At 36.3% G+C, this 15,289-nt stretch overlaps 1 protein-coding gene and 1 long non-coding RNA gene across 4 annotated transcripts in view; both read right to left on the bottom strand.

Annotated features, from left to right (window-relative positions):
* Positions 1–9,250, bottom strand: part of LOC309479616 (adhesion G-protein coupled receptor G5-like) — an 82,149-nt gene extending 72,899 nt beyond the window's left edge. For 2 of the 3 annotated variants that reach the window (XR_014199334.1, XM_082143781.1), the window contains exons 1-8: positions 9,188–9,250; positions 7,693–7,767; positions 4,653–4,836; positions 4,413–4,575; positions 4,194–4,334; positions 3,955–4,068; positions 3,833–3,869; positions 2,862–2,962 (exon numbers count right to left, since the gene is read on the bottom strand). Coding sequence is in view for 2 of the 3 variants with exons in the window: in XM_082143781.1 (XP_081999907.1) it covers positions 2,862–2,962; positions 3,833–3,869; positions 3,955–4,068; positions 4,194–4,334; positions 4,413–4,575; positions 4,653–4,836; positions 7,693–7,767; positions 9,188–9,224 (852 nt within the window). In the remaining variant the exon portion in view is untranslated. The remainder of the gene's footprint in view (positions 1–2,861; positions 2,963–3,832; positions 3,870–3,954; positions 4,069–4,193; positions 4,335–4,412; positions 4,576–4,652; positions 4,837–7,692; positions 7,768–9,187) is intronic. The other variant, XM_082143780.1, reaches the window with a different exon arrangement.
* Positions 9,251–11,269: 2,019 nt separating this feature from the next.
* LOC309479708 lies at positions 11,270–13,703 on the bottom strand. The gene is made up of 5 exons (XR_014199388.1): positions 13,498–13,703; positions 12,146–12,217; positions 11,943–12,029; positions 11,699–11,851; positions 11,270–11,399 (listed from the first exon to the last, which is right to left on the bottom strand). It is a non-coding gene; the product is annotated as an uncharacterized lncRNA (long non-coding RNA).
* Positions 13,704–15,289: the final 1,586 nt, after the last annotated feature.

Here is a 15,289-nt window from a genome sequence, read left to right as displayed (position 1 = left end):
CACCATTCTAATGTATTAGTATGTATTCTAAATGGCAGATTATACACTTACGAGAATACTTAATTAGTTGATTGAATTGATTACACATTAATGAGAACGTATAATTTTGAAAGAGCAAAGTGTTTTTTGCTAAAAATCTACTTAAAATATTACACAGTGTAGCTTTAATTGAATTACAGCCTTTGTGAATTCACAATAGCGCTATGCCATAGTATGGTTTTTAAGTAAGGAATAATGAAAATCCAGATGGTTGTTCTCTCAAAATAACTCCCGACAGGGTGATGAGGACCCCGACGCGAACTTAAATACTGTATTTAAGTGATACGGTATACAGTCATACCTAATTTTGGATATATTGATTTCCGATTAACCCTCTGGAGTCTGAGCTTTTTTTTGGGCCCTGGGGGTGTTCTGACATGCTCTGACATTTGTGCTTTTTTCAGTTGCTTATAAACATATTAATGGCAAAGGTGTAAATTCACTCTATATAGCACAAACAGGACTACAATAATATGTGAGCCACATGTATGTACATGTTTTCATTTTTGAGAGAATAATGTTTATGCGTGGTTATCGAAAAAACAAAAAATTAAAGTTTTTGAAATAAGGCCACAAAACACATACTAAATATGTGGCAATAAGACTTTTGACTAATGGATGTCGTCGCCTATAGTTTTTTCTTCAAAATTATGTGAAAATAGTCTTGCTTTATCGTTCACATAAAACCATACATTGATTTAAATTGATGTAAAACAGGTTTTGCTTGGAAAGCCAATATGCGAGGGGGGCGTGAAGGAGGAGTGGTTTACACCTTAGAATACACCCACTCAGCATAATTAGCCATTCATTCAGGTGTGACACTGACTGAGCCACAATGCAAGGACAAAAGATATATTTAGAAGAAGACTTATATTGACCATTTAAGATTTTGCTTACATCCATCTTGTAAATATGTTTTGCTATTTTATTAAAACGGTTACAATTAGGCTACAACAATAATTACAATTTCAACAATATTTCAAGTGTACTCTTTCTTTGTAAAAAAAAATGATTATAGGCCTACATTTTATCTATGTATTCATTAGTTTGAATATAACCAACATTGGAACAGCTAACATCTTAGTTGATGACTTTATTTTTGACAAAAATAGTATTTTATATATAGAAATTGCTAAACAAAAGCTTATTTGATGTGGCAGTATATTCTACAGTAAAAACTGTACCCAAATCTAGTCAACAAAATGTTGTCTTTCATATTTCGTCTGACTGTAACGTTGTTTTCATGAAATATTAGGGCATATTGTTAATTTGCAGTTTAATACGTTGCTTATACAAATAGCCTACATTTTATTTCAACATTCAGTCGATGTTTACTTATCTCAGTATAGCAATGCAGTTTGCTAAAACATCATCATTCATTCACACACGCAATTTAAATTTAAACTGTCTTTGCCAGCTGTGGTAAACAGCGCGCATCTCTGCCGTTTATTCATTCATAAACAGAAACCCACGTGAAGAAATTCACGTGAGAAGGAAAAAACTTACTAGTATTCCTCAGCTCGCTCCTCGATATACCCGCACTTCTGAGGGACATTTTCCATTAGTATTATTCCTCACAGCGCTGCAAGACGGTGTAAACTTGTAATGATCTAAATAAACTTGTGTGTTTTCTCGAGCTGATATGGGGGCGTTCACAGGATTGCCTCAGCCATTTGCGTTTGAATAGCGCGCGCTCTCCGTGGGCGGGGCCGATTATAACGTAATGAGCTGAGATAAGCTCGACTGGAATCGCTCTCTTTTAATACAGATTTCACAAGATGAGAATATTTGTTTTTTTATATAAATTACTTCATTTAAAAGAAGTGAATTCAAGCTTCATGCCTGTGTGTCTGTATGCCTGTTTGACTGAGTGTTCGCTGAGTTGTTCATTTTCGGACGCGTTTCAGAATGGACTTCACTGGCAGAGAGAAGGCAGAACTCGCTTCGTGTTTATTTTTCTTTATTTGGCAAAAAGCACAACACTTTGTTTTTATTGTGAGTATACACAAAAATAATACACATTTAACAGAATCGATTGACGTATGAAACTCCTATGGAAAATCAAAGTCAACAGAGTATTTATGAGTTTCTTTTACACTAATAAAAAAAAAGCGAGCTGGTATCGCCGGCGATACCGTAGACCTCAGGGGGTTAAACTGTTTTAAAGTCGTACCTGTTTGTATCTTATAATCCAACCGTTTGCAAAACAATAGTCACAAAATGGCAGCAGCTGCGTTTGTATGAAACGAGAGAGCGAGGCCCCGATACTGGATGGCATAATTAAATAACTGTACACAAAATATTGATTCGACTGAGTTTTAATAATTTATTAGCTCACCAAATGCAAAACTTCCAGGAAGAAAAAACGTTATTAGCAATGTATAGCGCTGCTGACTTCAGTGACCCGGATGAGCCTTTGTTTCTGTTTTCAGAGGTTGTTATTTGTGAATAATATACCACTGGATGGCGCGATTGACCAATCAGAATCAAGTATTCCACAGAGCCGTGTAATAAATGGTTTTAATACATTGTGCAGCCTTTGAAAACAGTCTAATAATGCGGTTCATGAATTCTCATCTGTGGAATGCGCCACTTCCGGTATTTTGCCGGTTACTCAACACAGGTAAATTGCAATCGAGGATTTTTTTTAAATCAAGTACTCTAACTTAATCGAGGAATTGTGACTGCCCTTATCAGATCTTTACATTTTAAATGCATATATCTGTTAAGTTTTCTTGGTCATCTTTTACAAGTTCAGTAGCTAATAGACTCTGATATTGATTTCATGGGGTCTTTAAATGAAACTCTGAGAAGCTTCTCACCATCAGCACTGCAAAGAACGTCAGATGTGAACACGAGCACTTTATGGTGGTGTTGTCGATTGTTTCTGTCTCACAGCCGGACGTTGTCCATGTAAGATTTCCTTTGAAGAAAAGAGAGGCAATTTAAATATATACAATAAATTGGGTTTGTTTATGGGGGTAGGGTTGGGAAGCATAAGAAATTTTCCAGTTCGATTCTGCCTAATGATTGCAGAATGAATGAATTTTTTTATTAAAAACACTGCACAATACTCAGTCCTTTTTGTTACTTATTGTTAAACAGAAGCATAACATCAACAAATTCAACATACAGTAGGTAGTCAACTAGAATGCCTATTACCGCTGCGCTAGCCGCCACTGCAAAGTCATCGCGGCAAAAATAAACCAGTCGCATTTCAAAGTCATTTGCGAAATGACCATCAGGTGGCGCAAAGGGACATTTTGCAAAACAGTTGCAATTGCCACATTTTGAAACATAAGTGGGGCTTATGTCAATTAACTGTAGCCTAAGGATGAAATACTACAACTATGATCATTTCCAAATAAGCCTACAACAAACATGAAAAATCAAAAAAAGAGCTATTGACATTTGCTGTACAATAATGAAACAACCTAATTTTTAGTGCAGTTAAAACTGCATGTTATAGTAATAATTTTATTATTAAATAAAGAAAATTTGGTTAATGTTGTTTAAACAAACTAAACTATACATATAGACTTTTATTTGAACGAACAGTGAACTAATAAATATATCTGTTTGTAGGCTATCTGTTTATTTTTTTTAAAACACAGCGTAACGTATTGTAACGTTTTTTTGTATTTTCTGTGTTGTGGAAATCACAGTGTCCCTACTATTAAAGCAGCAGGCAGTGACCACAACCGGTTTCGGAAATGAAAGTTATGAATTGTGCATGGTTCTGCCATAAGAACGATTTTGAATAAGAACTGAGTGTAAATTTATATAAATTTACCTTTGCCATCCCAAGAACTGCAGGACGCCTCACCGACCTGTAAGAACATGTTTGATTATTATTTTGCTTCTACAGTGTATGGTCTTTTTAACAAAATAAGATTTACATTAAACCTTCATTACCAGATCTTTCTGTGTAAAGAACATTTCTATATTGTCGGTAAGGTTGGAGATATTGGCGCCCATCATTATTCCATAAACCTCATTGTTCAAAACAGTGTAATTTTTAGTTTCATTCTAAATAAGAAGCCATAAAAGAGCAATCATTAATCAACTATAAATGTGTGTGAATAACATAGACCAAGAAACATTTGTTAAAGGAATAGTTCACTCAAAAACATGCTTTTTAAAAACAACATTACCGTATTTCCCATGTTTTTAAACCGTAAAAGTCCAACAAATGCACTTCCATTAAATTCAAGTCGTGATTTATCAAAGGCCTCGCTGGAAATCGTTACAGACCAGAGAAAGTCCTCGTTCAGGTCATTTTGACAGTCAAGAATCTGTGAAAAGAAGAATTATCATTGATAAATAAAGAGTCCTACCCAGATGGGCATGTGTTTATGCTTCTCATCCCTTACGTTTATCGTTTTCTGATCTACAGAGTAGCATCCGTCTTCAGTTTCTGTGTTCTCAGCTTGCATCTGGAGAACACCATTAACATCCCCCATCTCAATCGCTGCACTGCTTATGTTGGTTTTTTTCATCTGCTCCACCAGGGACTTTAGTTTGTCCAAGGCAACACTGCAAAACATACTTAATCACTCTGTATTCTGTAATACAGTTTTAATTTTAAAAGACACTTTTATCTACACACTTACGATGCATTTGAGGGATTAATGAATCCATCCTTGTCTTTTAGACCATCTGAATTCTTGTAAGTTGTATCGGGTTGTTTGTAACAGGCAGTTTTGTTCGCTTTACAATTAGTAGGTGTCTTATTGCAGGCCACACACGTCCATTTATCCCCGTTTGAATACACAATGTATTTGCTTTCTTCATTGTCTTCAGCACACAGAAATAAAGAGGGAATGGATTTTATTAATATATTTGTGCAACTGAATGTCAAAGATTAAAATGAAACTTATAAACACTATAATCTCAGCATTGTAGTGTTTTTTAAGCATGTTCATCACAATTCTCATTCACATCGTCATAGACCAGTAATTAATAGGGAAGTATGTAGTTTCTGCAACACTAGTGGCAACTTGTGGAATTACACAAATACAGCATATTTTGCAAATGCCTCTTCCACGTGTCATGCCTCCCTCAACTCAACAATCACAATAACGCTCTTACGGGTGCTCGTGAAGGCACGTCTAAACAGGTAAAAGTAGGCTACATTCAATAAAAGGCCCTACATAGTTGGAATTAATTTAGCTGTGTTGCTATATGTCATGAGTGATCAATTAATAAGACAAACACTTTCTAGAGGGTGTTTAGCTCCAAATTGCCTTGAAGTGTCTAGAATGCTTAGTAAGATTAACTGGTTCTGGTTGAATAACTGGTCGATTAGTAGGGGTGTAAATCGGACAGTTCATCACCATACGATATCGATTTTCTCAGGCAGCGATACGATATTTGACGATACTTCAAAAAATTCTGCGATATGATTCAATTTGATTCAGGGCTATATTGATCGATTAGTCGATATTTAGATATTATATTAGCCTGGGTTTTCCCATGCTGCCTTGCGCGCAGCGCGATTTTATTCACGCTGCTAGTCAGCCTGGATTCCATGGACCAGATTTTCGCCTCAGCGAGGGATCCAATCACAGAACGGGGAGGGAGCAGCAAGACAATGATGACGTCTATGCGACACACCGAAGCAGTTTGTTTATATCTATGGGTCCAACATGGCAGCAGACGCAAAGTTACCTTTCGATGCAGCCTTAAGGCCATTGCACACTGAGTCCGAAATTTTCGTATGCGTTTTTTCGTGTTCGTCAGCCTTAAAATTCGTCACGCACAGAAACCTTGCACACTGAGTCCGATGCGTATTTATTAAACCTTTGCGGAAAAAAACGCAAAAAATACAAAATGGATTCGTCAAGGGTAGCAGTGAGGATGATTTTGTTGCCCTCTTTCTTCTTAAAAAGAGAAAAAGAAAGGAAATATTGGGTCCACCCAATACTGAGATTGCGCCGAGAGGAAGGAGAGTTTCACCTCCTTATCAAGGAGTTGCGAAATTATCCCGAGCGATTCAAAATTTACCTCAGAATGTCAGTGGAACAGTTTGATGCTTTGCTAGCGATCCTGGAGCCACATATTAAAAACAAGACCACCACCACCAATTTCCGTGAACCAATCGATCCTGAACAGAGACTGGCAGTATGTCTAAGGTATGGGCGCGCGCGCGCGCACACACACACACACACACACACACACGGCCGGCGGAAGCGCTGGGCAGACAGAACAGCTGTATACAGGTTATATTTTATACCCAAATAATACATGATTAGTGATCGAATTGGCTGCTAAATCCATTGTGGATTTTGTCGTTCGCTTGTACGGTGGCTCTGAATTGTGAAAAAACCTCTCAAAATACTGGCTGTGGATGCGAAAAACGCAGAAAATCGAACCCGATCCGAATTTTTTTATTACGGACGAAAGTTTCGTAGACAGTGTGCAAGCGTGATTGACATAACGTGAGGTCGATTTTTTTTTTTTACGTGCGAAAATTTCGGATGCGAATTTCGGACTCAGTGTGCAATGGCCTTTAGATAGTGTTCTAAGTCACAAACGGCAATAATCGCTGAACGGCATCGTGTACACATAAATCTCTGAACCATCGTCGTCTTCCTCGTCAAATTTCTGTTGCTCTATATACGTCATCTGGTATAATTGAAACGATTGGCTATGAGCTACGTAGAGGCGCATTTGATAGACATTCGTAGCACCCAATAAACGGCTCTGGGCATTCATAAACCACGCCTCAAATACGAGAAAATGAACGTGGTTCCCAGACCACGTCTCAATGAGACAAGGTCTGACGTTAGCCAGGCTAATATTATATTCGAAGTTTACACAATCAGTTACGTTTATTGATTTATTAACCGCGGGGGACGCGAGCCTGGCCATCCTCATTATAGATGGCCAGCCGGGAGCGCAGCACTCTGATGGGAAGTGCCTCGCAATGACCACAAGCAGCCCCCTCGAGAGCTGCCCGGGCGTGCTGCACTCCCAAACAGTCCACACATAACTGATGCGTGTCCCCACCCGTGATATATCTAGGGCAGGGGTGCACACATTTCTTGAACTGCTCACTCGCCATTCTTTGCTTAGATAAGAGTCGTTTTTAATGACGCAGTGCGAGTTCCCTCGAAAGGGAACACCTCCTAATGAGTCCTACAATAAAGATGACTAAGAACTGAGAAGAATAAGTACACCTGTCTATATATTTGCTTTATGGTCAAGGAAAAGAGAAATAATGTGAGATTATCGGCGTATCAGCGAGAACATGCAGGACAAAAATCATTTTAACTGTAGAGCTGGAGTACATGGTGTAATATTACGTGTGTAGAATGAAAATGTAAAAAAGCTGTCTTAGAATTACATTTTTTATTATCAAATATGCTGTCAGTTTACATGTATATAATTTGTGTAAATAATTGTACAGAATTAAAATGCTTGTTTAGTTTAATTTATGTTAAAAAAATTTTTTTGTTGTTGTTGTTTTTTAATTTATATTCATCTTTGTCCCTGGTTAAGAAGTACTGTAGTAAATCCTAAGGCTTGTGGATGGATAACTAGGTTTATAGTGTAATTTCACTTTATATTCTGCTGAGTTTGAGGAATGGCATGCAGCAAATGAAACAACTAATAGAAAAGTATATTATAAATCTTAAGACACAGACTTACCTCTGCATGTATTATTGTCATATGTGGCTTTTTTACATGTCTTCTTAAGATCAACAGAAGAGATTTCCAGACAACCTCAAGAGACCATGACAACACACAATTCAACATAATTATCAAATCTTACTGTAGCTGACAATAAGGAAAGTAATAAAATAACAACAAAAATAAAGCACAAAAGAGAGATTGTGTTGTGTAGCATAATATCATTTACATGTCTTACCACAGATTAATGTTCAGAGTCAGTCATTGGTTGGTTCATGAAAAGTAAAACATTGTAATGCTTTTAAAACATTTTTAAAACATTGATCTGTTTGTTTGAGCAGCCTGACACCTTTTTGTCCAACAAATGGCAGACAAGGAGGAGTGTTGGGAAAACTGCTTTGAATAACAGTCTGTGTGTGTGTGTTTGACTTATCACATCTGCACAGACCAACCTGTTACGTCATAATGGCATACAGTATGTTAGGGCTGGGACAATCAATTTATGCATCGCAATTCGTGGATAGATTCCAATATTTTCCGAATACATCGCCATTCTCTCTCGAATCGATTCTGAGCTTAGTTTATAACAGCAGATGACACTGCTTGCCTTAGAAACAGCTGTAATGTGCTTGCTTCCAATGGCTTACACACACCACTTGAAAACGTGCATATCTTTCCATTTCCTTCAAATTCTATCCTTCAATACAATAGTATTTTTCATAATATTGTGAAGACCTCCGAAAATGGTTATCATTATGCTACTGTCTGTCTGTGCACGACACCAACAGCACCTGCGTGAGCAGAGGTTTTACAGCCTACTGTCATCGGACTTATTCAAACCGGACAATGGACCGTTCGATCACCGAGCGAGTCCTTCAGTGTCTGTCATTATACTGTCCATGTTGCTAAGCATCTGCTTAGACTGAGTAAGTGCGCATTAATGATCATTATTCATGCAAAAATATTTTCTCAGAACATGAGTTCTGCTATTTAGAACACAATTTAAAGTGTTATTATCATACGCCAAGCACTCCTTGCTAGTTAAGACATTAAAACACAGCATTCCACATGAAAAGTGTTAAATTCTGGATAAAGATTTCATGAAATTTCAGTGCTTACCTCCATTAATTTCAATATCAGATTTAAAACAGGAGTTTAAATCATTCTGTTTACTTCCATTACTTTGCTCATTCCAGTAAAAGTGTGCGTAAACACGGTCTAGAGTGTCTGTACGGTCCGCACATATTTACGCCAGAATTTGGCAGTAAGTTTTGGGAGTTAATTTTTAGTCCGTCTCTGCAAAACGGACTTCAGGGTAGGAGATGGACTCAAATGAATGATCAAATATGATCAGAACATCAACTTGCCTTATAATTCTGCATGCACTGTAGTATCAGCACAGACTCATTCCCACTGGCCTGTTACAACTGTCTTATTAAATAACCACTGTCCTGCCCAAACTGAAGACATAAACTGAAATTAAAAAATACTTTAAAAGTGGACAAAATCTTACCTGTGTTTGAGTTTTCATTTGGGGTGCAGACGGGCATGCAGATGGGGGTGCAGATATTGGTGCAGATGGTCAGGGTGCGATTTGCCGGGGGGGATGCGTGGGATTTCCCCCTTTCTGGTCAATGTATCCCTGCCTCTGCTTAATTATTTTTATCCCCGGTGGGGATAAATTTATCCCCCCCTCAAAGTGATCAGTGCTACTACACTAGTGGCGAGGCGGATCACAAAACTTATCACGGATCCGTGGTTTGATTAAAATCCTTTTTATTTTAAAATGCGCTACTTTGACTGGCTCCGCAGCCTCTCTGTAACCACCACTCTGCAGACTTGCTCAATGTCCCGCCCACGGCGCTATATGATTGGTTACACCTCACGAGTAATAGCCTATCAACACTTGCGAGACGGTTGCAGGTCTTTTTTTACGCTGCATATGCAGCATATTACTGAAGCGGGAATAAACATCACAATCTGATTATCTGTTTCTATGATGACAAGCAGAGTTAGTGCTGAGGTTGCACATACGGTGTTTTACTCAACTGAGGCTAAGCAAAGGTTTTTTGATTACTCACTCACTCTTGAGTGTCTGGCGTGAGTGATTTCAATGTTAAGTCAATGTAAAGACGCGTTTACGCGCGTCTAGAGGTCCTGCGGCGCGATGCGTGTCGCGCGGCGCGGTAGACGCGAAGCCCGAATGAGGCGAATTGACTTTGTCGGCCCGGCCCGACACATTAACTGTATGTTATGAGCCCGAGCCCAATTTAAACCCAGGGGTGGCGCCAGGGAAGTTGAGATGAAGCAAAGATGAAGTTGACGATCGCCATTTCCGTAGTGAATGCGCATATATGGAGAAATGCATGGATTACATCAGAGTGTTGCCTATTTCTTTTTGTTTTGAATTGTTTCGTTTAAAGACATTTCAAGCGTTCTTTAGATATATTTCTTAATATTCTCTTTGAGGCATACACTTAGTTTCGGTTAATTTATGATGAGATCCGCTTAAGTTATCGTGCAGTGCAAGTAACCGCGGCGGCGCCTCTGATTATAGCCTTTGTCTGCTATATTTGCTTCTTATTTATTAAATACACGCAATTCGTTGATGAAAAATGTATTAAAATTAAGATACAATTTATACAGAACGAAATTCACTTTAAAGAAAGGCTTTCTACAAAACAAAACTTAATGAAATAGTCAAAATCATGTCTAACCCACTCCAAGTCTCCCGATATATACTGCACATCCTATCTTACTCGTGCTGCTGTTCACTTTTCATAAATCAACATAGATGGAAAAAAATAACAATAATATTTTAACAAATATGAAACTAAATGAGCTTATTTAATGGCTACAACACATATAGTAGGCCTATACAGACACTCTATTTGTACAAATTGCTGCACATTCATTTACTGCTTCTGAATTTTGCACACATAAGTTGAAAGGCATTTGTTTGTGCATAGTAAAACATATCTGCAACATTTATCAAGTTCACGGATATTGTGCGTGCATTTATTAATTATTATCATAATGAATAATGCAACAAGGACAAATCATGTAAACTGCCTTGTTTGTTTATTCAGAATGAAATGGATCGCAAATGGATCTGAAAGAAGAAACGTAAAAAATAAATAAAATAAAATAAAAATAAAACGTGAAAAATTATGAACACAGAAAATGAACTTTGGATGAACTTTGGATGGCCTAGGAGGAGTAGCCCTAGTAGGCTACAACTCTAATTTAATTCAACAAGGTTTTAGAATATAGAATATTTTTTAAACAAAATAAATATTTTTAAAGATTATTATCCCGGGCCGGTGTGATGCGTGCGAGTGGAGGAGCATGACACGTGACGTGTTGCATTTTGTAACACAAGTGCTGGATCAAGGGCCCGGGTCGGGTCGGGTCAAATTCGGGCTCGGGCAGAGAATCTAAACTCTGATTTATCTGATCCTGTCCATTAGCTTTGATCCATGTACGGCTTTTCAGAATGTCACCAAGTACAAATATTTGTAATAGTATGTAATTTTTCAGCACGAAAACTCTTGTTAGCTAGCTGGGAACAATGAAAAGGGTCCAGAGCAGCAAATGCAGTGAATGAAGTTCTTGTTCTCATGATTTATTTTTATGAATAAAAATGTTTCAAAACATCCCCCCCTCTGTTTTTTTCACAAATCGCACCCTGCAGATGGTGTTTTTACAGTTGCAAGTCACAGTGTCTAATAATAATCCAGCAGAAAGAAAGTTAATCATTACAATTCTCACTAAATATAACTAGTCTAAAAGTCTATAGGTTTTACCATAATTTGCTCTTTCAAACTCAAACACATTACAGTGAACACACCTAAGACAAACTGTTTGAAATTAGTCTGCGTCTTTTTGCTTTGCATTGATTGACCAACAGTGGTAACATCATCATCACTGCAATGATCAATCATGACAACACTTATTTGTGAAAAATACATTTGTAATGCGTTTGTGTGCATTAAAATTTCATTTAATTTAGGATGAGACGCACTTGATGTTGGAACCGATAGCGGACATTTCAATTCATCTGGCAAGAACCACAGCTCTGTCTCTTTACACGTCTCATTCATTCTTACTTCATATTTCCCTCCATTATTTGTTATGCTGAAATTTCGTGTTTTGCCAGATAATGTTTTGCACTGTCCTGGAAACAAGAGAGAATATTTGATAATTATTGAAAAAATACTCTCTGAAGAGTTTTGAACTTGAGGACACAAATATACACATGATTTTACCTAGAGAAGATGTGTTTTTTCTGACATTCATTGTGCAAACATCGTTTATGCTTTCATCACAAGCTGGTGGACATATCAGTTTAAAATCTGGAATAAACAGAAATCAATGAGTTTGGAACTTGATCTGTCAGTCATCATAAGAACATTCAGATAAATTTGCAGTATTACTTCAGTCACTTTAGCAGTGTATATTTCACATCTACCTTTTTTAGTCGGTTCCCTGAAACATGCATCTGTCAAATTGTCACCAACTATTTTTATTTTTTTTGAACAGCCTGCACAAATGAAGACGACATTAATAACCTATTATTTAATGATGTAGTATGACATGCTGATGTAAAACTCAATATTTGATGCCAAAATTTAGATTCACACATTTACAGTCATTGTTGTTTTAAACAAAAACCATAGAAAACCATAGAATGTGCCATAGAACCATAGAAACCTTTCTTTCTTTCTTTCTTTCTTTCTTTCTTTCTTTCTTTCTTTCTTTCTTTCTTTCTTTCTTTCTTTCTTTCTTTCTTTCTTTCTTTCTTTCTTTCTTTCTTTCTTTCTTTCTTTCTTTCTTTCTTTCTTTCTTTCTTTCTTTCTTTCTTTCTTTCTTTCTTTCTTTCTTTCTTTCTTTCTTTCTTTCTAGTGGTGGCCATTATTAGAACGGTAAGATTTTTTTTATGTTTTAAAAGCAGTCTTTTCTGCTCACCAAGGCTTCATTTATTTGCTCCAAAATTCATCAAAAACAGTAACATTGTGAAATATTTTTACAATTTAAAATAACTGTTTTCTATTTGAATATATTTAAAATATAAAATATAATTTATTTCTGTGATCTTCAGTGTCACATGATCTTTCAGAAATAATTATAATATGCTAATTTGATGCTCAAGAAAAATGTATTATTATTATCAATGTTGAAAAGAGTTGTATACAATTTCTTTTCAGGATTCTTTGATGATTAGAAAGTTCAAAAGAACAGCATTTATCTGAAATAGAAAGCTTTTGCAACATAATAAATGCCTGTCCTGTCACTTTTGATCAATTTAATGCATCCTTGCTGAATAAAATGATAAATTTCTTTAAAAAATTTTTTTTAAATAAATAAATAAAACGCTTACTGGCCCGAAACTTTACAAAAGATTTCTAATTAGATAGATGCTGTTTTTTTGAACTTCCTATTCATCAAATAATAATAAAAAATAAAAAAACATTAACATGTTTTCAACATTAACAATAATAATAAATGTTTCTTGAGCATTAAATCATCATATTAGAATGATTTCTGAAGGATCACGTGACACTGAAGACTGGAGTAATGATGCTGAAAATTCAGATTTGATCACAGTAATAAATTACACTTTTATTAAAATATATTCAAATAGAAAACAGTTATTTTAAATTGTAAAAATAATTAACAATATTACTGTTTTTGCTGTATTTTGGATCAAATAAATGTTTGAGAGCAGAAGATTTACACACACACACACACACACATACATGCATACATATAAATTTTTTTTTTCTTCTAATGTTGATGAATACATTTTTTAAAGCAACATACTTATCTGACGTGAAGCACAATAGATGATCATCAGCCACAGTAAATTCTGCTTTTGTCGAGACATAATAAACAGCCTGTTTGAGACACAAGTGTTGAATTTAGTTTTTTACAGATATTGGTAATAAATGTTAAAGCATTTTCTCATTTCACTCTTGAGATGAAACATCCACAGTCCAAGAGGAGAGAAAGTTTCATCCGTTCACATATGAAGCCGTATGATTATGATCCGCAGCTCAGAGCCGCTGGAACAAGGACATACAGTTAATTTGCATACATGAAAATTATGTTATTTGGGGTTTAACTTCAGGGTTGAATTTCAGTATTCCTTTACATTCAGGTCCATTTCATCAAGTTACATTTGTTCACAGAGAACTATTTAAGTGTACAATTAAATGTAATAACAGTAGCAACAAGATTCCAATGAAAGCATAACCTTTATTAGTGGTTATTAGACAATATTTGTTATTTTGCAATAATTAGATTCAGAGTCCTATGCAGAATGTCAAATTTTCACACTATTCATAGAAAAAACTAAATCTGAAATGTATTTTTTATTTTGTGCCTTTCTTTCCTTTCAATAAATGGCTGTAATATTTTGTCACTTAATGAATGTTATTCACATAGTTACACGTTTTACTCATTTGAAAAAATGTTTTTGGAGCCATTGAAAGTCATTTTATTTATACATCTTATTAGCTTCATTACAATCACATGAGAGGCTCTAGGAGCACATTAACCCTGTAATATTTGTGGTGTTCCTGATCAAAAATGACCAAAAAATAGCTTATAGATCTCTGGTTATGCTATATTATCACCAAAAATATTTGGCAATATTAAAATATGAAAAAAAACAATTTCTGTTGATCACACTAGCCTACTTTAATGTTAAACCAGGACATTTGTTTTGAAATGCTTTTATTTTGTACAAAATGGCACAGTCACACTTGTGGTGTTTCCAGTCAGAAATGACATGCCCACATAAAATAGCTTATTCATTATTTGTTATGCTATATTATTACCAAATGTTAGATTCCATCTTTTTGTCAACTTGTTTTCTTTCAATTAGAACTGGTTTTGTATTTCTTTTTCAAACTGATTAATCGTAGGCCTCATTGATCTGAGCTTATGTATCTCAGTTTTGGAGTGAAAAAAGCATTACTTAGGGCTGCCCTCGACTAAAGATTGTTCTTGTCGACTAGTAGTGATTTGTCGACTAATCACGTGTTTAGGGCTGCCACTAATATTTTTGTGTCGATGAATCTATCGACTAATTTGATTAATTTAAACCAGGGGTTCTCAACCTTTTGCAAGCTGGGCCCCCCCCCAAAGCTGGTTCATTGCAGTTGCCTTGCAAAGATCCTCGATTCTTGGCTCAATGTTTGATAAACATAGCCTCAAATCATCCTCGATTTGTGAACGATTGCGGTATTTCGTTTTGAGTGCAGTCATTTTTGAGAATCCTGCCTCACACAAATATGTTGACGCGAAAGGAAGGAGAATCTTCAAGGCGACGTCACAGAGTTGAGGGTATTCCTGCATCAATGCTGCCCAGAATGACGAAAGAGGGCAGGAGCTAAAGAGTTCCTTCAGCCTACTGTCACTCTTCAGCTCAATAAGCTGTTCCTGCATATCAATTGATAGCTCATTTGCTGTGCACACAAACGGATCTCGAACCCACGCAAAAGAGCGATAATCCTCTTTAAAGTACGTCGCAAATTGTTTTGTCATTGCTGACAGGTGCTCAGACGCTGATTGAAATAGGGAGGAGAAATCATGTGACGTGTCTGCATCA

This window comes from Leuciscus leuciscus, assembly GCF_965113295.1.
Source record: "Leuciscus leuciscus genome assembly, chromosome: 17".
Classification (NCBI taxonomy): Eukaryota; Metazoa; Chordata; class Actinopteri; order Cypriniformes; family Leuciscidae; genus Leuciscus; species Leuciscus leuciscus.
This window is presented reverse-complemented; position numbering and strand designations above follow the sequence as displayed.